The sequence below is a fragment of the Malus sylvestris genome, chromosome 15 (genome assembly GCF_916048215.2).
Source record: "Malus sylvestris chromosome 15, drMalSylv7.2, whole genome shotgun sequence".
Classification (NCBI taxonomy): domain Eukaryota; kingdom Viridiplantae; phylum Streptophyta; class Magnoliopsida; order Rosales; family Rosaceae; genus Malus; species Malus sylvestris.
Window position 1 is genome coordinate 895,162 of NC_062274.1, and position 23,992 is coordinate 919,153.

At 37.8% G+C, this 23,992-nt stretch overlaps 2 protein-coding genes across 2 annotated transcripts; one reads left to right on the plus strand and one right to left on the minus strand.

The window, feature by feature from the left end:
- Positions 1-17,228: 17,228 nt before the first annotated feature.
- LOC126605681 (auxin response factor 5-like) lies at positions 17,229-22,029 on the plus strand. Its single transcript, XM_050273104.1, has 13 exons — positions 17,229-17,680; positions 17,819-17,931; positions 18,030-18,128; positions 18,234-18,290; positions 18,397-18,549; positions 18,653-18,737; positions 18,948-19,038; positions 19,157-19,321; positions 19,409-19,531; positions 19,689-19,900; positions 19,978-21,152; positions 21,257-21,447; positions 21,546-22,029. The coding sequence occupies exons 1-13, from the start codon at positions 17,596-17,598 to the stop codon at positions 21,685-21,687; spliced, it is 2,691 nt and encodes an 896-aa protein (XP_050129061.1). The 5' UTR covers positions 17,229-17,595; the 3' UTR covers positions 21,688-22,029.
- A 9-nt stretch (positions 22,030-22,038) lies between these two features.
- Positions 22,039-23,811, minus strand: LOC126605697 (probable methyltransferase At1g29790). The gene has a single exon (XM_050273126.1). It carries the CDS (start codon positions 23,622-23,624, stop codon positions 22,359-22,361), a length of 1,266 nt encoding a protein of 421 aa, XP_050129083.1. The 5' UTR covers positions 23,625-23,811; the 3' UTR covers positions 22,039-22,358.
- Between the last annotated feature and the right edge of the window lie 181 nt (positions 23,812-23,992).

The window sequence follows — 23,992 nt, forward strand, 5'->3', positions numbered from 1 at the left end:
TGTGCTGTCGGGCCGAGGGGGAGTTTATAGATAAGGGGTTTTGAAAGTACCCTTGGTTTTGGAGATAATTACGCGAGTTTTTAAGTTTTTGATGTTGTTGGCGATATTGTACCATAACAATGTTGAAAAGTTAACGCCTAATTAGATTAAATTCTAATTTTGTTACCAAGTACCAAGATTGCCTTGATGTCATATGATCTTTCGATAAAAACATACTGAATTTTTAATAATTAACATATAACATGAATTTTGATGTTGTGTGATCTTTCGATGAAAACATATAGTATTTTTAAAAATTAACACTAGGTATGATGATTATTATTATTTTTGTAAAGGCGGACAATTGATAGCAAGCCACTGTTATTCACCATTTCTGGGGGTCGGGAAGACTCACAGAGGCATTTCAGCCTCCCCCTAGCCACAAGTCTGGCTTCCACATCATCAGAAGGTTTCGAACCTGAGACCTCTAGTTTTTAGTTTGAATGAAGCCTTGCAATCCGTCATTTACGATTGAGCCACCAGCTCGTGGCCCAGTAGTAAATGACGGCTCGAGTATGTTTTATATTCGTGGCTAATCAAGCATAGGTTTTTTATGTGTTGATTTGCACGTGATTCTATTCATGTTATTCAAATTTGCATTACAAATGTGATGCGGAGATTTATCAGTCGAGAAAGAAAGTAATGTTTTACTTTTATTTAGTTTCATGCTAAACCATGGATACAAATTTCTTTCAGCTCAGCACTGCTAATGATGATCAAATATTTTTCTTAATTACTTAATTGGAGTTGATGAACTGGAAAAAAAGAAGACGAAAATACAAAACATATAACAATTTCTGCAACGTCCATGCATTATTCTTTTAGTTCAGCATACAAAATTAAATTCGGGACTTGAAAACTGAAAACTCACAAGTATAAACCAAAAAAAAAACAAGAAAGTATATTTTCAGTATAAGTAGTTGAACCTAATGCTATTACCACCAACGTAAGATGCTTTTTTTGGGTGCTCCAAAATATTAAAATTATTTGTACAAGTTAAGTCCAAAACAACAACGATTTTGTATTCTCCAAATCTGACCTTGCCCCATGTGCAAGGATGCCCCATCTCCCAAAACAAAGACCCCAAAATGCTCCCCTCCACTCTTTTAATTTCCCCGAAATCGCGACATCTGGCGCTTAACTGACCATCGAGATCAATTATTTTCCATCATCTCGATTTGGAAGACTTAAATTTGATTAATTAGTAATAAAACCATGCACTAAGAAAACTAGGTCAAATAATATGAGCTAATATAAGATACACCAACGGGTCCACGTGCATGTTATGGGAGGTAGGGTGCATCCCCCCCTGAACGTCACGTTAATTTGCATGGTTAGTGTTTGCTTTTGGCGCCCGCACTCACTCACTCACTCACTTGTTAGGATTTTAGGATCATGGTTCAGTGTTCTATGTTTTTTTTTAACAAAACACATCTTCAATCAAATCCTAGCAACGTAGTGATATGATCTTCAAGTTTTTATTTATCCCCCTCTTTGTTTCTAGTAGGACATAATTTTAGAAAGATTTGGGGAATATATGCAAGATTTATTTGACACAACGTTATCTATTTTGAGTTATTTTAGTTTGCAAGATTAAGATTCGAACTTGTATGCAAACAATGAATACTGACCTAACGAGTTCAGCTAATTCACGAACGCGTCACATATGTAGAATTTACGGAAAGGAAAATTATTTACACTCACACTCACACAATATTTTTAGCCATAGAGCATTTGTAGAATTAAAGAGGGATAAATGATTTTGCACTCTTAGTCAATTTTTTTAGAGTATTACTGAATAAATTAACGAATCATGAAAAAACAATTAATTAAAGAATAATCAATAAATAGAAATATAAGGTAAAATGTAAAAGTGGATAACCAGCTTGTGAATTTCAAACATTTTTTTTTATCCGAATTTTTGTTAGGCTATTTATGGGGTAATTATCTACTGGGAAATTGAATTGGATGACTGCTAAATAAAATCTCGACCATCAAGGGGTTCGGGTCCCACAAAGTGATGACGCGGCGAAGTTTCATATCCAAGTACGCGGTTCTCTATGAAAATCGTTATCCCACGTCAGTGTCAGGGGTTGATCTGGCACCGCCACTCGTCTCGAGAGTCGAGACGCATGACAATGGGCCCCGTAATCAACTATGAAGACCGGCACAATGCCAACAGGATTTTCTCCAAATTCTTTTGAAGAAAATATTGAGAGTTGTCTCACATTTGTGAGAGACAAGGTTTACTATGTGCTTATATGATCTTGAGCTACTTCCTATATAGCCAATTGATTTTATGGTGGAACCTCAATTTCATCATGGTATCAGAGCGGGTTGTCCTCGTGTGAAGCCAAATGGTCACACGCGCTCTTTATGTCATCCAATTGTTATACACGTGTAGGCTTGAAAATCCGGCACACGTGCGGAGGCGTGTTGAGAGTTGTCTCACATTGGTGAGGGACAAGGTTTGCTATGTACTTATATAATCTTGGGCTACTCCCTATATCGCCAATTGGTTTTATGGTGGAACCTCAATTTCATCAGAAAATTCGAAGAATTTGTAAACTGTGTTTGTTAATTGTATATTGTACGATCAATTTTTACTAGATACTGTTTATATTTAATTTAGATAAAAATAATAAAAATAATTTGTAATCGCACAATTTACGATAAATCTATATAATTTACGAATTTCCAATATCTTCGCAAAAGATTCTTCGTAGGACCCTCTATTCTCCAAATTGGCCAATGGGGTTTCTGGTCTTCGAAAGGGCGACCGGTTTAGGAAAGTAGCTTAGTTGTACTGAACTGTGCCACGGGCGTGACGGACCCACGGACGGCGGACACGGACAGAGAGTTCGGGTCCTTTCCTTCTCGTACGGGCTGTAGTATTTTAAAATTAAATAAGTAAAAATATTTTTGAGACTGAGTCCCATCCAAAATTTGTTGGTAACATGAAATATAAACTAACACCAATGGCGCTCTTAATTCTAATTAGAGCACCGGATTTGATTATTATGATGTATATTAATCTGTTTGATACTTAATGGGTGTCATAAATTTACGGTGATATTTATTTATTGTTATAAATAAATTGGAAAGTCTCAAATTCTACTTATGAGATCGCGAGTTTGATACCTAATTATTATTCCTGGTTTTATAAACTTTGTTGAATATAAATGCTTAAAAATACCATGATCATGGTTCATTGAGTCTACACTTTTTCATTGAATTGTACATTTGCCACATTAAGTGTGGCAACACTTCAACAGTCCAGTACACATCTGATTAGTGTAAGAACACCGTTTGATGGGTCGTTTGGAGGTGTTCGTGCTAAAACATGTTTAAATAGTACGTAAGTAGACAAACAAAAGGTAAAGCTTGTAACTGCTTCTGACGTCTTATCCAATAGAGAGAAAAGAAAGTAGTGGCCAGGCATTGACGGTGGAATGCGGACGTGGGAACTTTTTATTAAGTTTGATTAACTGATCATAACTTACAACTTTTGTTGCTAATAAGCATCGTATTTGGCAGTAATGTTTGTTTAGGGAATGTCTTTTATCGTTTATATACTTAATCCACTGATTAAGCTTTTTTCATGGCAATCGAGTCGGACGATGGGTGACAGTGTAAGCTGGCACATCCCAAGTGCCAAAGCTACTTTAATGACGTACGTTCTAATCTAATTGTTAATTAACTTAATTAACATTCTCTTTAATTGGTCGACTTGTTCTTTATGTTTCTTATTTTGGAAAGGAATCTCCGGATCTTTTTCATCTGAGCCTACTGACCATATAATTCGGGTTCTTGAAATTCGATCAAACGGTTAAAGTTATTATAACTTTTAATGGAGCCTCCTATTTTTAACTGTTGAATCAAATTTCAAGGTTTCAGATTGTGTGGTCAATAGGCTCAGATGGAAAGGGATCATCTCCGGATCCCTTTCCTCTTATTTTTAAGCTTTGGATTTTATGTTGTAACCACTTTCGGTCTACGTAGGCAGTAATGCTTTTTTTTTCTTTCGGAAAGGGATCATCCCTAGATCCCTTCCACCAAATAAAGGGATTCGAGCCCTTAAAATTTTATCCAACGACTAAAGTTTTTATAATTTTAAAAAATGACTTATGTTTATAACCGTTGAATCAAATTTCAAGGTCCAGATCCCTTTCCTTTTTTTTCTTCTGTTTTTGGAGAGTACAGGTAGTACAGTCACCACAGGGCCGCCACGTAGAGGATATTAACCTGCTGTTCTGCTTAATTGTTTTGGATTAGATTGTCGTTTTTTGATTTGTTTAATTAGGGTGATTAAGATTAATACAAACATCAGCAGGGGAGTCAGGGACGGTTGCAACACTGTGTGCCTCGCACTGGAAACAAACTACGAGCAAGTTCTTACATGGTTCAGATCTGAGTAGTAATCTTCATTAGACTCGTGGATGCAACAGAAACATGTCACAGATGGTGATTTTATTTTTCTTTTTTTGGGCAAAAAGGAGATAGTAATTAGTGAAAAGGTTTGTCGTTTGACCCCGCTTAATTAGCGTCACTAATTAGGACATGTTTTACCGTCCGGTGTCAGAACACTGCACCACCACCATGTTTTTTATTTTTATTAATCTTGTCCGATTTGGATAGCTGGATGATAAAAAAATTGATGTGTTAATTGTTTATGTTCTTGAAGTTAATCCATAATATTATTGGTATTACTAAACCGTGTATATTTTGAATTCACCGTGAAGTCTTTAACTAAAACATTAACAACATATATATGTGTTTGTGAAATGGATGTTAATCAAAATTAATCTTAATAAAGAAAGATTAATTACCTCAGTAGAATACTACTGTGAAATATACATCACTACATAATTCTCAATTGACCACGTGCACTTGAGGAACGCTTATGGCTGCATTGTTTGTTAGTAGAGAACGCAAGATTGATTTTACTAACACATGTTAGCTCAATGATCCAGTTTAATTATTCAATATCTTGACATTTAATGTGAACGTTTTCATTCGTATCTAATAAAATTTATTTATCCATATAGAAAAAGAAACCAGTTGTAGAAGTTCTAATTTATATTGTCAAAACAAACGAAATGGAAGAGAGTGAGTCTGAAAGTGATTAATAATTAATTAGGATGTCATTATCCATGTTGTTAATCAATTTGAAGCACGTAAGTACGTACACATGTTGAGTGTTGACAATGTCATTGTCACAACAGCGTTTTCAAGTTTGCAAATACACCTTTTGATTAAATACTTAATTATATACACCTAAAATGGCATGGAATATGCAATTTAATTAAGAACACCTTCTCTACCAAAAATTAAAAGAAGAGGCATCGTCTATTCGATTTATGAATAGCATGCTCCATATTATAATATATATATAAAATAAATATCCAGGTAGGAATTAAGTAAACAGCTCATGTGATTCTTCTGGACGCAAGTTTCTCTTAATTCATCATATTAATTATATAGTTTTATATTAAGAAATGAAACATGAAAACGGAATACAGGGGAACTATGTCAACATCTAAAACTCGAGTCCACATTATAATTGAACGTGTATAATATATATATATATATCACAAAAAGAAAAAAACGTTTCAAACAATTTGAATACGTGAATATTTATTTATATATGTTGATGTGGAATCTGGAGGGGGTGAAGGAAGGGTACGCTGAATGTACAACTGTAAATTGCTCATCTTGACTCCTTAATTTATGGTTGTCGCTTTCTTCTCTTCCAGTCTGAGTCATTTGGAGTTTCAACATATTTATAGGGAGAGAAATTTGGTAATCCATAATTTGTTTAAACTAAATCTCTCTTTTGGCCTTGGATGTTGTTGGTTTGAGCCTCCTCTCCTTGCGCCTATTATGCTTTGTTAGATGATACGTACTTATGAGACTTCGAGAACCGTTTAGCCTCGTTATTTCACACACACACAAAAATAAAAAAAATAATGATAATAAAAAGTAAAAAATTTGCAACCCAAAAAAGGTGGTAGTAGATGGTGCGGATACAACCGTCAACAAATGCAAGCTAAATTGTTCAGTTAAGATAGTGTGTTTGCTGCCTTGCACTCAAATTTAAAATTTTCGGTAAATTGGAATAGATTAAAATATCATTTTATATAAATAAATAAAAAAGAAAAAAAAGTGGGGATACGAGTGGAAACTTTTGGATGTGGTGAGTATGGTGAGGGCAGAAGATGGGATGAGTCATTAGGGGGTTCCGTGCAACCGAATGGGGAAGACAGTACAGATAGAAGTGCACTCAGGAGAGAAAGAGAATAATTGCTGCTTAATTAGCCAGCTAGAGCACGTACGTACGTGCAAAAATATGGAACACTCCATATTTTTGTATCCAACACACAAACCCACCATTAGCCACTCTTACAAACCCACCACTAGCCACTCTTACGTAACAAAAAGCATTAGCTAGTGTAATTAAATTATATATGCAAACGCACGCTCTAAAGTCAAAAACCAAAAGCACTTCTCTTCTTGTTTCAGCTTTTCTGAACCACACCATGCCATCATCTGGACGGTGAACACAAACAAAGTTTCAAGAATCTAATTATAACCTCTAAATATCGATCAATAATCTGCACTATTTTCCATTGTTACAAGTCCATAATTAATATAGTTAGATTCTTTCCCTTCTGATGTATAGATATATACCTGAAACAGAAGAGCAATGAATCGAGAGAGATTACGAGCAATCTATAAAGTCCAATGCCACATGGGGGTTGATTTATCATCTAAATATATGTGGGGTAATACCAATCAGTTCATAGGCAGATGGCCAGCTATGTACGTATGTGATGATATATCATCATATAGTTGCTTATCTGCAAGACTGTAACCAACAAAACCACTACTTATCCTAATTATTATCATCATTGCTCATTCCCAAGTAAATCAACAGAAAGAGATAAGCCATGATACCCATATGCCTCGGACCCCCATGCCTATTGCCTTCAATCATCGATTCTTTCCGTTTTTTGTTACTAAGATCAAACCAGGAAAACGAAAATTCTTATATGCTGTAGTGGATGATATGCAACGGAGCAATGCAGGGTATGTGCGCTTAAGAATTCAACGCGCAATGATATAACGACAAAAAATTTGGTGTATACTGTATTTCGGTGCACAATAAAAAAAACCCTAAATTCATAATTGAGCTTTCGTGGAGATATCTTTTATGTGATTGTGCTATATCGATGATTTTATATCTTGAGTTACACTCAAGTTTCTGGCCACGACAAGAGTACTGACATTGGGACACATATTTGTAAGAATAATACATGCATTCCCTCCTTGAAGGAAGAGTTCATTATCCCACATATAACCAAAAGAGGTCGTGTTCGCCCCGAGAGAAGGTAATCGTGCGGCACACTCTGTGGTGTCTTTCGTTTTTAAGAATGGTGGCAAGTACTCTTAGGATTGTATTGGCTCATATTTTTTGTTCAATATTCTTGCTGAGAAGGTAAATGTATCCATTCGTATCTAATAAAATCTCTTTGGGAGAAAAAAAAAAACTAAAAGAGGTCGAAAGTCTAAAGTATGATCTTCCACTAAACTAAAAGCTTACATTAAAAATACAAAATTCCTAGCTGTCTTAATTTGGACCTCGACTCTTCCAATTGCCTTAGCATATATTCTCCCTTTCTAGAGAATAGGGTCTCATAGACTCATAAATTAATTGGAATTAAGTAAACTTGTACTTCTAGACTTCTAGTAAGAGATTAGATACCTCATTCCGTATTAGGGTGTAGCTAATGTGTATAGTGATGGACAAATTATAGTGGTTGAGAGGTTGGCACAATTAGTACTCAAAGCTCTAATCATTCCTCAGCAGTTTACTAATTATCTATTTTTTAAAATTAGGACAAATCGTTAAAAATGATTGGGATGTTTTAACAATAAGATTTGGTGGTTAATGGTTAGTTATTACCTATAAAACATGATCAACTCAACCTATCTGATGATCACTTTAAATATGTAAGATTTATTTTGTGTTCGTAATCTTCTAGCTAGGTATGTGCAGGCTGGTACAGATAAAAAGACATTTCATTTACAAATTAGAATAGAATATAAGTTAAGTAATAATAATCGTTTATCCGCTTCTAATACGGAAGAAAGATAAAAAGAGGTACGAAAATGCCAGCTGCGGGTCAGAAAATGAAACACAAAGATTCTAATTAAATCCAGCAGTAATGTAATCGTGTAAGTGCTTTTGTTTTCACATGGTGCAAGTATACACTGTAAAGGAGAAGGGAGGGTCTATAGCTAGCAAGCAGCCAAAGGCCAATGGGGGAAGAAGAAGAAGAAGAAGGGAAGCATGTTTGGAACTTAGGATGCCGGATTACATCGGAAAAGACTTTGTCACGACCCGTCGTGTATTTTTCTCTCATTTTACAGACACACAGCGGCGCACATGCAACTCGGAATCATTTCCACCTACCTGAAAACCGCATCTTCTCCCACCCCTCTTGTCTTTCTCTCTTCCATTTAATTACATTACTTGCCTATTCTAATTAAATATTTTATGGAATATAAACAATTATATGGTTTTAATTTTTCATCGATGAATATAATACTAGAAAAGAGAGGATGAAACTACTATGGGCTGTTATTGATAGAAGCCCCATACCCTCCACACGATTTGATTATGATTCCACCTAAATAAATATATAGGATGGTGCTATCTACACACTCATTTTTATCTTTCATACATATCTCTTAATTTTTGACCGTCTTATCAAATAAATTGAAGAGGATCGGTGAACAAAAAATTAACAAAGATGTGTTGCATTATTCTAAATATATTTATACTATATAGTAGAACAGTTCATCCTTCTGCTCTAGTATAATAAAAACAGAATAGGTTATCACTCATATATCGCAGGTATATCACTTCATTTTACTCATTAGTCATGGGCCAAAAATCTTAAGTATAACTAGTTAACAGTATTTCTTCTTATTTGTAAATGACAAGTTCGATGTCAATTTGTTATAGTTAACTAATTATGTGTTTTAGCAAAATCTTTTTAATGTAAATATATTCTTCTATTTTTTAGTGTAAAAATAACTTAAACTTTAGACAGGTGATATACGACCAATATATAAAGGATATAAGTGATAATAATCTATCTCGTTTTTTGTACAGTTGTAGGGTACCCTTAAGAGAGGGTCCTTTGAATTAATATTACATGAGGTGCCTGCCCATACGTGAAGCTGCAAATAAATGGCAATCATAAGTACATAGTGCAAATGGAATGTCCTTTAAAACCCCCGCATCCCAATGAAAATAATTGACAAACGTAACCATAGTTGTCGATCCTTTTTTAATATACCAAGTCCAAATGACTAGGTATAATGCAATCTGTTTAATTAGCTGTACCATACAATCAATTCATTGAATTTGGACACGACCTCAATACAACTCCACAAACAATCCTAACATATGATGCGCTCTTCATACCGGCAATCACGCGAGAGAGACTTGCACGAACCCACAACAGATTGTATAATGTGCATTTATACATGTAACTATCTCAAACTAAGTTGTACTAGTAATTGAACACTTAGGTTAAAAAAATTAATTTAACATGTAACTGTTAACCGTCGCAAGTAAACATGAAAGCAGCGCCAATTATTACAACGAAGTAAGTGTTTTCACAATTTATTTTAAATATTTAATTATATTACATTTAATTTAAGTTGTAGTTTTTAAATTTAAATAATAAATTATGTTTGGTCCTATGACTTTTTGACCCTCGGTTGGAGATGATTTTTTGTGACAGGACTAAAATGAGCCCTATGGCCCTTTGGCCTTCGGTTAGAGATGGTAAGAAATATAGTCATGCACTGTTCATTGAAATTAATGCAAAAAACAAAACAAGCTGCAGAACTGATGAAGGAACTTTGTATACCAATAAGAAGGCACATGTTATGCTGCAAGTGAATAGTATCAGAAGTTTTTCGTTAGAGTTCTCTATATATTTACTGGTTCTTCAGATACATAATCTGGGATACCGTCTCTCATCCAAAGTTCCAAACTACATGGGCCTGTGTGGTCTACTGCTCCCGTTCCATAGAGATCTGACGACTAATACGAAAAAAATAAGAACTACCCTAAAAATTCGTCGTATTCTTCAAAACTTCGTAAATGTCATACAATAATGACCATGTAAGTGACAATCACGATCGAAAATGGTTTCCATCAGCTGTGCCGGGCTCTTGCACAACTGCTTCCGCCTCACTTTCGCACCGCTTTGTTGTATTCCTACAAATTCTTTTCTTTTCTTTAACAGGTTCTACATATTTAGACACAAACTTTTCAAATTCTAGATGTCCAAGGCGAGTGAAACCTGTCTGCAAGTGAAACATCTTCCGTTCTTCATTAAACTAAAGAAACTAATAGGAATTGCAGGCCACCTTTTGACCAAAAGCCTTATCATGGTTCCAAATTTTATCACATTACGCTTATGAGCTCTGGCAAGTGCTTTCGCCCATGAGCGGTAGGTCTCGGGTTCGAGACTTGGGAGCAGCCTCTCCATAAATGGGGGTAAGGCTAGCCGACATTTACCTCTCCCAGACCCTGCGTAAAGCGGGAGCCTTGTGTACTGGGTACGACCTTTTTTACGCTTATGAGCTCTGCAGATAAACACCCCACTCGCTATGTTTCTACGAGAATGCCGCCGTATCACAATGAGAACGTGAACTACTAGGGGCAATGTTAAAATATGACACCGAAACACAATGGTTTACAAAAGACCGTATACGCAAATTCATCGCGAATTTCATTGTCTGCTAGAACAGCAGATGAAAAGCCAAAGACAACAAGACGAATTGAACCTTCTCCAACTTTCACTACCTTACCTTCTAAAGCAACAGCACATTACAAAATAAATAACAAGACAGTGCGGCTAACTTGAAAACTTAAAGAAGAGCCAAGGGAAGATTACTTATAACGCAAGGAAGAACTGAGCCTTCGTTGGATGGAGATTGTGAGTAATCGAGGGATGTAAATTGTAATGCGCTACGATGTTAGTATCTGGAACCTCCAAAGCCTCCATTTCCCCGCCCAAATCAACCGGAGCTAGGGTTTTACGGCGGCGGAGCCGACTTAAATGTTAGAACACTCCGCTATATGCATTTTGCTCAAGAAAAAAAAAAAAAAACAAACAAACTGCTATACGCATATTTCGGTCCGATTAATGTTGCGCGGGATTTTTATCCGTCATGGGCTAAAGTCTCGCCCGGCCCAGATTTGCTTTTTGGTCTGACCAGCCCAAATTCCATGTCTGATAAAAATAAAATGATTTTATTTTTCATAATTGGTTGAAATGATTTCTATAAATAATGTCTGTAGAAAAAAAATAACAGAGTGGTCCTTTAGATTCTTTTACGTCACAGAGAAAGGTAATTTTATATGGGGGCCCATATTCAAAAATCCTTTTCACTTTAATCGATTTTTTACGGAAAGTCCAACTACTTGAATGGACTGATAATATTAGTTTCGAGCAATATTCTAATTTAATTAGAGAATTTTAACGAAAAGTTTCTGGTACTGTTTATTTTAATAAAAAATCATATTTTTACACTAAAAAATCAATCATTGTACTATTCACTTTACCCTTTATTTTGTCATTATCGTAAAAACTCAAAGTTTTCAAACCATTTTCATTAGTTTTTCTTTTGAATAATCGATTTTGAATTTTCCAAAATTATATGTAAAATTCCCAATAAACAAGGAAAAGAGAGCAATCAGTAAAGTGTGGTACCGCTTGCAATATAAAGGCCCTTTTCTATCATCTTCCATTGAAAAAAGCCCTTAAAAGGCAAAAGCTGCCTGGATCATCGGCCCACCTACCAAAAAGTACCCAAGAGAGGACAATATGACTGGATCACCAATATTGACAAAATAGCAATATTAGCATATAAAAATCGAGAATGATTTCCATAAAACATATTCATCATCATTATAGCGTTTCAGTTTAACATACAATAACATCCGTATTTTTCTTTACATTATATTGCATTATCGAACATAAAATTATATTAATAACGAACACGTTTCTTATAAGTTGTTATTTCGAAAAGAAAAAAAAATTGTGTGACAAGACGAAAAATGGAGCTCCCTCCGTCTGAGTGCGGTCATAATATTTCAGAGCAACTGTCCCCTTGCATCCATACACCCTACTCTTCTTGCATGTTCCCCTCATACCACGCCTCATTCTTTTTCACGATTCCTCAAGTGTGGACCCCAACCTCGTCAGTCCCACCACATCATATATATACATTTGGTCGTATTCTCTTTATTAATTTTTATGGCTAATTATGGTTTTCATTCTTAAGCATGCTTGGTACGGTTTTATTTATGGTGTTAATGGAAAGCTTAATTATGGTGTTAATGTAACGATCTCAATCATTTGTTTGTTCTCTAAAGTTCCCACACTCACCCGACCCATCTTGTAATTTTAGTATTTTCGTTGGATGACACTAATATCAATTTCTTTGATTTATGCATATAATGTATATTAAGTGTTGAAATTAATCATGATTATCATTTATAATCCTTTGCTCTTCGTTTTTTTCATTGGGGCGGAGTGCTAAAGATAATCATCCATGAGAAGCACATTCGTCTTCAAGTAGGTATGAAGATGACAAAAACTTATGTAGACGATTTAAGACTATGACAAAAACATGACATCTCATGTATTTTAGTTTTATCTGACGTAACGAAACTAAAATTTTCTATTATAATTTGATTAAATGATTGTTTAGAGCGGTGGGTTCCACATTAGAATGTCGGTGACACCTACATCTCCTCCAGCCTCATTGGATGTATGTTGTGCAGTGTTGTAGATAGGGCCACATTTGCAAGATTAATCACTTGAGAATGAAGTGGGTGACACCAATAAAAAGCAGATATGGTATCAAGTGGATTTAGGCAGTATAATTAACGATGAAACACTAATCCTTATATAATTAGTGAGAGATTATCTTTATATTTCTCTATGATGCACAAGCAAAAAGGACCACATCAGAATCACAGAATGCCTTCAAGGTTATCTGAGCTGCATACCCGACACGTGTCGTCTATCGAGCGGTCGTTGGAATATACAATCGTTGAGCGTAGCTAAGTTAAACTAGGAATTAAGTGCTGGATTAATCTCAGAATTCGGCTAGTTTCAGTTCCAAGGTTGTTGAGCAGAGTCAAGAGGGCCCCGCCCTTTTACTGTAGCTCGATCTCAGCGTCAAATATGAACCGTACGATCATGGTTGTCTTCATGATGGACAGAATATTAAAATTTAAAAAAAATCACCGAATGGTCAAAATTCCGCAAAGCAATCTTACGGAAACGATGTCGTATTCGCCTTAGCCGTAATCCACCAACCCACCAAACTAGGTGCTTCTATTGTTTTAGTAAGTGAGGTGGGGCCATGCCTCCATGAATAATGTTGATCGGGTCGGGTTTCATGGGGGTAAAAAGTACTTATCTTAAAAAGCGATTCTAACAGGGAAGCTTTAACGAAAAATTTTCGATACTGTTCATTTTAACGAAAAATTACATTTTTACATTAAAAAATCAATCATAGTACTATTTACTTTACCCATTATTTTATCTTTATCGTTAAAACTTAAAATTTTGAAGTCATTTTTATTAGTTTTACTTTCTAACAAAGCATTTATGTTAGGATCAGTATTGTTATAAACTATGTTGAAATTTCAAATAAACATTCCAGGTGTTTTCCTTTTTTAAATAGCTTTAAGAAAATACATCATTACAAAAAAATGTATTTAAAATTATAAAAACGTTTTCAGCCGTTCCATGGATCAATCTCAAATATATTCATTTTTTATTGGGCTATCGGATCGTATTTGTCGTATGCCACCATGCAAGTGCAAGGATAGGCCGGGAAACGTGGTTAATATGTAATCATGTGTGTGGCATGAGGAATATAATGTGGGGAAGCGTGACAACACCATTGACCTTTTGTTAGTGGAGCCTCCAATGTGCTTTAAAACCACCCCAAAAATGGTTGCCCAATTTCCATTTTAGAGTCCCACGTACAAAAAGATAAGTCATAAATGATGCAGACCGACCTCTATCCAAAAAAGTCTAAAGTGGACTTAACCGTATCAAATTGGACGAACCAAAGCAATGTGTTCTATTGCCAACAACTAGTAAGTGTGACAAAAAAAAAAGCTGAATAAAAAACACTAGTAGAGTATTGTGCATCTTTTCGATTCTCGATAAAAACACTACTAAATCTCATTGAAATTACTAAAAAACAATATAAATAACCAAATTCAATAATTATTAAAGGTCCATGCAAATATACCTGTAACTCATATTACATTGTGTCAAACTCATCTTCTTTCTTGGTTTAGATGAATTTCTATTGGTACGATCTTTATTCGTTTTCTTTTTTACAAACTGGTCAATTTATTTAGTTGTTGGAAATATAATCTCGTATTTGGGCCCACTCTCTACTACCCTCACAAAATCCCACAAGTTTTTATTAACGTGAAAACGTCTTATGACTTGTTTGAATGTGTTTTTAAAATAATTGAAAACTCTCTTAGATAAAATATTTTTTTGTTCCAAAAGCACTTGAAGTGTTATTCAACTTTTTGCAAGAAGCACTTTAAGTGTTTTTCCATGATTTACTTGCATTTTTACTAAGAATTGATTAAAAAAACATTTTCATCCAAAGTGATTTTAAACATTTTAAAAGCATATTTAAACGAGCTCTTAATTTGTCTATACTTGAATATTGGGTAAATTACATAGAAACCCCTCAGGTTTGAGGGTTTATTACAATCTCATACAACATCTTTAAAACATTTCACTTTCATACCTCACGTATTATTTTATTTCAAAATAACACCTCCGTTAGATTTTCCATCCAATGGTCTGTTAAATGCTGACGTGACTGCCACATTTGTGTTGATGTGGCTGCCACGTGGCCAAAATTAATAATTTTTGTATACATTAACAATATTATAATATTAAATCTATTTAAAAAAATTAAAAAAAAACACTAGAAAAACCAGAACCCAGTCCCCTTCCTTCCCCCTCACCTATCTGTAAAAATCCCTTCCCCCAGAATAAGAAGAAACCAAACCCGTCCCCCGCCGCGCCCCCCCTGCTCTTCCCCCCCCCCCCCCCGGCGACGACCCACCTTCGACGATGAGCTCGCGACCCCCACAGGCGACTGTTGCAGGTATTTGGGTTGTGGGTTGTGGTTTTCAGGCAATAGGTTGCAGGGGTTTCTAAGAAAATTAGTGAAAAAAAGCAGATAAATGATTAAAGGTGGGGGCTTTGAGGTGGGAGAGGTGGAGGGGGATATGGGTTTTGGGGGAAGGAGACACGTGGAGGCAGAGGGTGGCGGGGGAAGAGGTGGGAGAGAGGTGGAATTCGAAGTTCAAACCCTAGAGAGGGAAAGGGAATGAGGGAATTGAAGAAAAGGGTGACAGGGAGTGTGTTGGGGTTGGTGTGGAGGAAGAAGAAGAGTGGGATAGATGGGTAAGGGGGTGGGGATGGACGGACGGGAAGGAAGAGATGGGTAAAGGGGTGGGGGTGAGATGTGGGAAAGGGGATATGGGTTCAGGTTTTTTTTGTTTTTGTTTTTTTTTTTGTTAAATAGGCTTAATATTATAATATTGTTAATGTATAAATATTTTTTTTTTGCCATGTGACAGCCACATCAGCACAAATGTGGCAGCCACGTCAGCATTTAACAGAACATTGGATGGAAAATCTAACGGAGGTGTTGTTTTGAAATAAAATAGTACGTGAGGTATGAAAGTGAAATGTTTTAAAGATGTTGTATGAGATTGTAATAGACCTGAAACCTGAGGGGTTTTTATGTAATTTACTCAAAAGACTCTTGAATATTTTCTTCACAATGCCCCTTGCGCTTTCTAGAATAATAATGAATAAATCTTCCTTACAAAATAAATCAAACAAGAAGGATGTATATACATTTTAATTCATAGAGAATGTGTGTGAGAATTAAAGAATCATGTTTGAGTTTGAGCGTGTATTTAAAAATGGGGGGAGGATTCGGATCCGGATCCGGGCGGAATAAAAAAAGCCGCGAAGTGCAAACGAGATGTGTGAAACGCAGAAGCGGCGCCGCGACGGACCAGACAGGTTTCTGACACGTGTCACTGGCATGAAGGTGCGGCAGCCCCATTTGATTTTGTCGTGAACGGCACGCGTGGAGGATGAGTCAAAACCCCAGACGCAAGAGCGAAAGCTTTCCAGTCTTAAAAGCAACTTTACTTTCTTTCTCTCGTTTTTTTTCAAATGCTTTATATATATATATATATATATATATATATATATATAATTATAAAAGAAAATTAATAAAAATAAATAAATAAATAGAGACGTAAATACAAGAAGAGAGGGAGAGAGGTTGAAAAGCTTCGAAAGTGGGAGTGGCTTATATGCGAAAAAGCACAAAAGCTGACGGGAAGAAAAGGGGACCCTGCAAATCCTTGTAATCCACGTGCTAAATTACGCTATATTTTGACATTCTTGGCTTTGCATTGAACTCTTTCAAATTGTATATACGGTGACATAATAAAATATTCGTCTAGATAAGAACTTACTCGTTCTCTAAAATTGGTGATCGGCAAAAAAGACTTGTTAGTTATTGCTCATTGCATAACGTCGGAATTGAAACATTCTGAACTAATAATACAATATGATCTTCTAATCCTTACTTTTTTGAAAACAAAAACTAACACACCCTCCCTGCGTACAAGAAGAGATTACTGTACTCAACCAGTAGTATACTGTTTTCGTGTTCACCTAGCCTTACTCTGCTTTTCCCCCATTTCTTTATTGCTCACATTTCAACGAAAATGCCATAAAAATCATAAAAACAATACTACGATATTATTATTTTTGCAGCACAGTTTAAAGCTGCAACGGAATCACCCCTATACAGAAAAGTGTGTGCGTAGGATTGGAGCATGCATACACTCTTTCCAGTTTCAAAGCAAACGAAAGGAAAAACAAGAGAGAGGAGAGAGGGTGTAGAACTAGTGGGTTCATCGAAAGGTCGGTTTCTTTTGGAGGGTAAAAACAAGCACTCGATTAGGAGTGAGAGAAGGAGGAGAGAGATAGTAGGTGCTCTCAAAACTCAAGCTTTGGTCCGCGTGCTTGGATGAAAGGAACTGATGGGTCTTGGTTTGTGCCAAAGGCCCACTAGTTGATAAAAAAGATCCTTGGCAGTGCCTTTGTGCAGTTTTTGTTCCTTGATTTTGGTTTCTACTCCGGACTGTCCTGTGGGGGTACTCCTCTTCTGGTTTTGTTCCCCTTCCATCATTGGATTGGATTGGATTGGATTGTTTGTTTGTTTGTTTTCTCATGGGATTCTCACAAATGGGTTACTCAATTCCTTGGATTTTCAGATGAAAAAGTGAGAGATTTCTTGATTTGTGGTTCTGGGTTTTGCATTAAACATGTTAAAGGTCAAATATTTGGGGTAAAATACTGAGAAATTGGCAGAGAAATGATGGGTTCGGTGGAGGAGAAGCTCAAAACTGGATGCTTGCTTGATGAGATGAAGCTGCTGAAAGAGCTGCAGGACCACTCTGGTTGGTTTGTTCTTCCTTTTTTATTTTAAAAAGTTTGAATCTTTCAACGGATCTTTTTTCAAGTTACCTCAATTAAACCGCATTTTCATTAATTGTTGTCGGAAGTTTGTTATAGGTTGTGTCTTTGGTTTGTTTCAGGGACCCGGAAGGCTATAAATTCGGAGCTATGGCACGCTTGCGCCGGCCCGCTTGTTTGCTTGCCGCAGGTTGGGAGTCTCTCGTACTACTTCCCCCAAGGACATAGCGAACAGGTTTCAAATTGTTGTCCGAATATCTGCAATTTTGATGTCTTTCTGTTTGTTCCATGGTATTTGAGGAAACTGATAAGGGTTTTGCTGCTGAAATGTAGGTGGCGGTTTCGACGAAAAGAACGGCAACCTCACAAATTCCGAACTATCCCAATCTCCCTTCTCAGTTGCTATGCCAAGTTCAAAATGTTACACTGCATGTATGTATTTTAGCAGATTGTCACTTGCTTTCTATACACACGAGCATACTGTCAACGAAGTAGGAAAAAACAATGATTTTAAACCGTGATTTATGTTTCCAATAGGCAGACAAAGAAACCGACGAAATCTATGCACAAATGAGCCTTAAACCAGTGAGCTCTGTAAGTTTGATTACTATTGTAATTCTTAAATTTGTCACATTTTTATCTGTTGTTAACAATTTAAGTTCGAAAATATGATCTGACGAATAATTTGTCGTTCGGTCAGGAAAGGGATGTCTTCCCGGTACCGGACTTTGGAATGAGGCCTAGTAAACATCCATCTGAGTTTTTCTGCAAAACTTTGACTGCAAGTGACACAAGCACACATGGAGGGTTCTCCGTGCCGCGTAGGGCAGCGGAAAAGCTCTTTCCTCCGCTGGTGAGGGTTTTTTTTCCCTTTATTTTGTCTACCCATTATTGTAATTGGGAAATTTTAATCAGAGGAGGATGTGGATTTACATTTTGCTTGTAATTTATGCCAGGATTTCACAATGCAGCCACCAACCCAAGAACTTGTTGTCCGAGACTTGCACGATAATACCTGGACATTTCGCCACATTTATCGCGGTGAGAACGCTTAAGCATTCGTTTCTACTTCATGCTGTAATATGTAGTTGAATTCAACTTATTGGTTCTGGAAGATAGTGTTCGAGTTTTTAACTATATATAGTGTTGTCTCTCTGTCGAAGTATTTCCAGTTTAATATTACATGCATCTGCCAGCGATTCGTTGGATTTCTATTTTTTGAGTATATCCTGTTTTTGTCCATCTATGTAGGGCAGCCGAAACGACACCTTCTCACAACTGGATGGAGTTTGTTTGTTGGTGCAAAGAGGCTTAGAGCAGGGGATTCCGTTCTATTTATCAGGTACATCGGAGTTACATCTTAAGCTTTGGTGATATGTTCGCCAAACCCTCGCAGATAGTTTACGTTGTGAAGCTACCACTGTTGTCTGATTGAACATTTTTTTTCTCACCATCACAAGGGATGAGAAGTCGCAGCTATTGATCGGTGTGAGACGAGCAAATCGTCAGCAAACAACATTGCCGTCATCAGTTCTATCTGCTGATAGCATGCACATTGGTGTCCTTGCTGCTGCGGCTCATGCTGCAGCTAATCGGAGTCCATTCACTATATTCTACAATCCAAGGTCCGCACGATGTGTGTTCGTTTCCCTATTCATATTTCATGTCTTTTTCGGAATTTTTTCTTGACTACTATTTCTACTCAACCGTAGGGCATGCCCTTCAGAATTTGTCATACCTTTGGCCACCTTCCAAAAGGCTGTATTTGGGACACAGCTCTCGATTGGCATAAGGTTTGGAATGGTGTTCGAGACAGAGGAGTCGGGCAAGCGCAGGTAATGGATAACATCGTCGGTAACTTGTTACAGAATCCAAGTTTTTTTTTTTTTAAATATTTTCAATGGTGAAAAGAAGGCAGCAGGTTTCAATATGCTCTGCGTACTATCACTTTAATGGGTGGACGGAGGTTAACATTTTCCATGATCTCTGCAGATATATGGGCACGATAGTTGGTATTAGTGATTTAGATCCGCTGAGATGGCCTGGTTCAAAATGGCGAAATCTTCAGGTAGAGTGGGATGAGCCAGGGTGTTGTGATAAACAGAACAGGGTTAGTTCATGGGAAATCGAAACTCCGGAAAGTCTTTTCATATTTCCTTCTCTGACTTCGAGTCTTAAAAGACCGATGCACTCTGGATTCTTGGGTAAGTTTTACTTTCTTCTGTTTTCCAGCAGGCAACTCAGTAACATGGTTTTCTTACTACTGTTTTCGCGCTAACAGGAGCAGAAACCGAATGGGGAAATATGACCAAAAGATCATTCATCCGGGTTCCTGAGATTGGAAACGGGAACTCTTTTCCATACCCGATTTCAAATCTATGTTCGGAACAGCTAGTCAATATGCTAATGAAACCTCAGCTTGTTAATCATGCTGGAACATTAGCTACTCTACAACAGGAATCGGCTGCTAATGTAGATTCAGTAGATATGAAGGCCATGCAGGCCAAAATCAACCAAAAGAATCCAGCTGATGGTGTAAACGCGAATGCACCATCTCATGGAATTCCACCGGGAAATCTGAACACCGTAGCCAAGTTTGGAAGCCAAGCACCAGTTGGAAGTAGCACTGAGAAGATGAAATCAGAACCTGAACTTTCTGCAGATCAGTTAAGTCAGTTGAGTTCGGCAGGGCAAGGCATCGAGGATAAATTAGCTGCAGGGTTTGCGAGTCCCTATAACCTTATGAATCAGCTGACATTTGCCAACCAAAACCCCAGTTCAGCGCAACTACAAACTAGTCCGCGGCCTATGCAGCCTTTGGATTCACTACTCTACCACTCTCAACAAACTGAATTACCTCATTCGGATTTCAATGGCATGAACAGTTCACTTCCATTCCTAGACAATGATGAATGCATGTTTTACTCTTCTTGCCTACCTTTTTCTGGGGCACTCAGATCACCGGGTCCTTTGTCTGCTTTCGGTTTACCAGATTCTTCAACTGTTTTAACTGACGCAAATACTTCCTCCCTAACTTCAATCGGTCAGGACATGTGGGATAATAGCCTCATTAATTCAAGCAGCCTGAGAGATTTGTCGGATGAGAGCAACAATCAAAGTGGGATCTACGGCTGTCCGAACATTGATGTTGGTAGCTGCTTAAGTACTGTCGTCGACCCTTCTGTCTCAAGCACTATACTCGATGACTTCTCTACGCTGAAGAATGCCAACTTCCAGAATTCTTCGGATTGTTTGGTTAAAAACTTGAGCTCAAGCCAGGATCTTCAGTCGCAGATTACCTCGGTGAGCCTTGGAGACTCTCAGGCTTTCTCTAGGCAAGACCTGGCAGACGCCTCAGGCGGTACATCCTCGAGCAATGTAGAACTTGATGAGAGCAGTCTACTGCAGAACAGTTCGTGGCATCCGGTGGTTGCACCTGTGCGAACCTACACAAAGGTAAGCAATTTTATCGAATTGAATCTTCTATTGTAACGATTTTGACCAAGTTCGTGTATCTCTCATGCCGAGCCTAGAGTGATGAGTTTGGTTTTGGTTGGCAGGTTCAAAAGACGGGATCTGTTGGGCGGTCAATTGATGTTACTAATTTCAAAAACTACGAAGAACTATGCTCTGCAATCGAATGCATGTTCGGACTGGAAGGGCTGCTAAATGATCCAAGAGGTTCAGGGTGGAAATTGGTTTATGTAGATTATGAGAACGACGTTCTACTTGTCGGGGATGATCCTTGGGAGTAAGCAAACCAAAACTTCTGCTATAAATTTGTGTTGAAAGATTGTACTGGTACTTCAACTCAACTTTGATTGCCGTCATTTGTTAATATTTTTGCAGGGAATTTGTTGGTTGTGTCCGCTGCATCAGAATCCTTTCGCCTACTGAAGTTCAGCAGATGAGCGAAGAAGGCATGAAGCTTCTGAACAGTGCTGCGATGCAAGGGATGAATAGCACCATGTCCGAGGGTGGCCGTCCCTAAAATGGCCGCCACTGCAGCTACAATCGCGCACAATGGTCCAGACAGGTTGCACGTTAGGGTTTGCAACTAGGATGCAGTGCTGGGCAAGTTGATGTGGGTGCCAATGTACTTTAGCTTTTGTGTTCTAGGTGAAGTTTGATGTACTAATAACTGACATTAATTAGCAGGAAGTGAAACTTGCAAGGTACTTTAATAGTGTAATGGAAAACTTTTGTGCTTCTTAAAAAACTTCTATATCTTCCGCTAAACACGAACGAGTTTATCATGCAGAAGCAATTGATGCAGATAAACATCGAAAGTGTTCCTCTGCTAAACTGGGATAGATGGCTAAATTATTCAGAAGAGTATGCGTCTTTGAATGGTAAAATGAATCAAATATCGATGCCGTTGTACATTTAAGAATGAATACACTCTGATTTTTTCACTTCCTAACAATTCATTGTCTAAAGAACAGAACAACTAATACTCCCTGAAGTACAAAATAACAGATACGATAGCTTACAAACTACAGAACCGATTCCATTTTCTACCACCAGCTCTTATTGCAATGTCAAAGGAATATCACGAGGATGTTAAAAAGCAATGAACCTGCACAAATTTCGTGCGAGGAAGCATATAGAACATCAAATTTTTGCTACCTAATGCAGTTTCTTGCGAGAAGTACCTGGTCATCATACTCTAACTGGTTTCTGCAAAACGGCAGACAAATAGATCTCTGATTTGCCTGACCCTGCTGCCTCCGCCTTCTCCCCGACAACCCATTTCAGCTTTTTATATCCAAACCGCTCGATCAATCTGGTTAAATCCCTCTTCTTTTCATCATCGGAGCCATAAAAGCTGTCCAACCAAAACAGACCTCCAGGCCTCAAAATGCGGTCGATGTCAAACATCAAGAACTCAAACTTTTCCGGTTTTCCCGCAACATCCAATCCACTAGCGGCATGAACCAAATCGAACACATTATCATAGAAAGGAAACCTATGATCTAAGCTCAAAAACAGAGGGAAAAGCCCTCTTGCTGCTATGAATTCGCTAAACGGGGCTTCGATATTCAATGTGTTGGTGATCACAGTCATGTTCCTCTCTGCCATTCTAGCAGCAAAGGTACCAGACCCACCTCCAATATCAAATCCTATTCTGATTCCTCCACTCCCCAAAGCTAAAACATCATCAATGAGGAAATCATTCTTGCTCCTAGCCTGAACATATCTCTGGGTTTCGGACCCGTTAACCAAATCGAAACAACCAACGCAATCCCTACTCAATTTCTTAACATTCAAGCATTCAAATTTCTTGCATCCAAGGCCACTCCAACTCACAATCTTATCGCTAACAGGTTTCCAAAGCGAAATCGGTAAAGGGTGTAAACCCACCTTAGTAACCGTCTTGGCAAAGCACCTCCGTCGCGGCAGAGGCTCGCATCCCCGCAGAATCAGGTTCTGGGCAAGGCTCCAATCGTCGGGGCAGGGCCCGGAGACCTTGTAGTTCATGTACTGTGAAAGCAAGTCGGCGGATTTCTCGCAGGAATGGCCGACGGAAGCCACCATTTCCGTGATCCCGGTTTTCGAATCTTTTCCGAGAGGGAGCTGGTGGTGCTGGAGGAAGACTTTGAGCTCGTTCGCGACATTGCGTTTCGAAAGATCGATGCTTTTGTATCCAAGGAGCTCCTTTTCCATCTGGGCAAGCTTCTTTTGCGACGAATCGATCTCGCGGAGGATCAGACCGACCTGCTCGGAGATGAGGGAGATGTTCTTCTGGGTGTGGTGGAGGAGGTGGTACGTTTGGTGGTCTTTCGGGGCGGATGTGAAGGCGTAGAGGGCGAAGAGGTTGGTAGTGATGACAGAGAAGAGCATGAGGAGGTTGACGGCGGAGGAACAGAGCGACGCTCTTCGGAATCTGGCGGTTCCATCGCCGATCTTGAGAGAAACAGAGCCCATCTTGGCGGTGTGAGTGAGTGAGATTTGGGGAGTGATTTGACTGAACAAACACTCACTCAGTGGGGGGTGGTGGAGAGAAGGATTAAAGAAATGTCAAGTGGGATTAGAGAGTGATTTGTGAAGTTAAGACAGGTTTAACTTATCCAGGAATCAGGACATTGTCGGATGCGATTGTAACGTTTGAAGAGCGTAAAATGGGGTACTAAATGATGACGTGGTTCAAGAAAAACTAGATAAATTTGTTCGACTTAATTAAGCTTTCCAAAAATCAGACTTTGTTTAATTAGCACAAACTCTAATTTTCTCTCTTACAGCAAGAATTTTCCTTCTTTGGAGGTGTTGGGTGCAAGTTGGATTGGAAATTACGA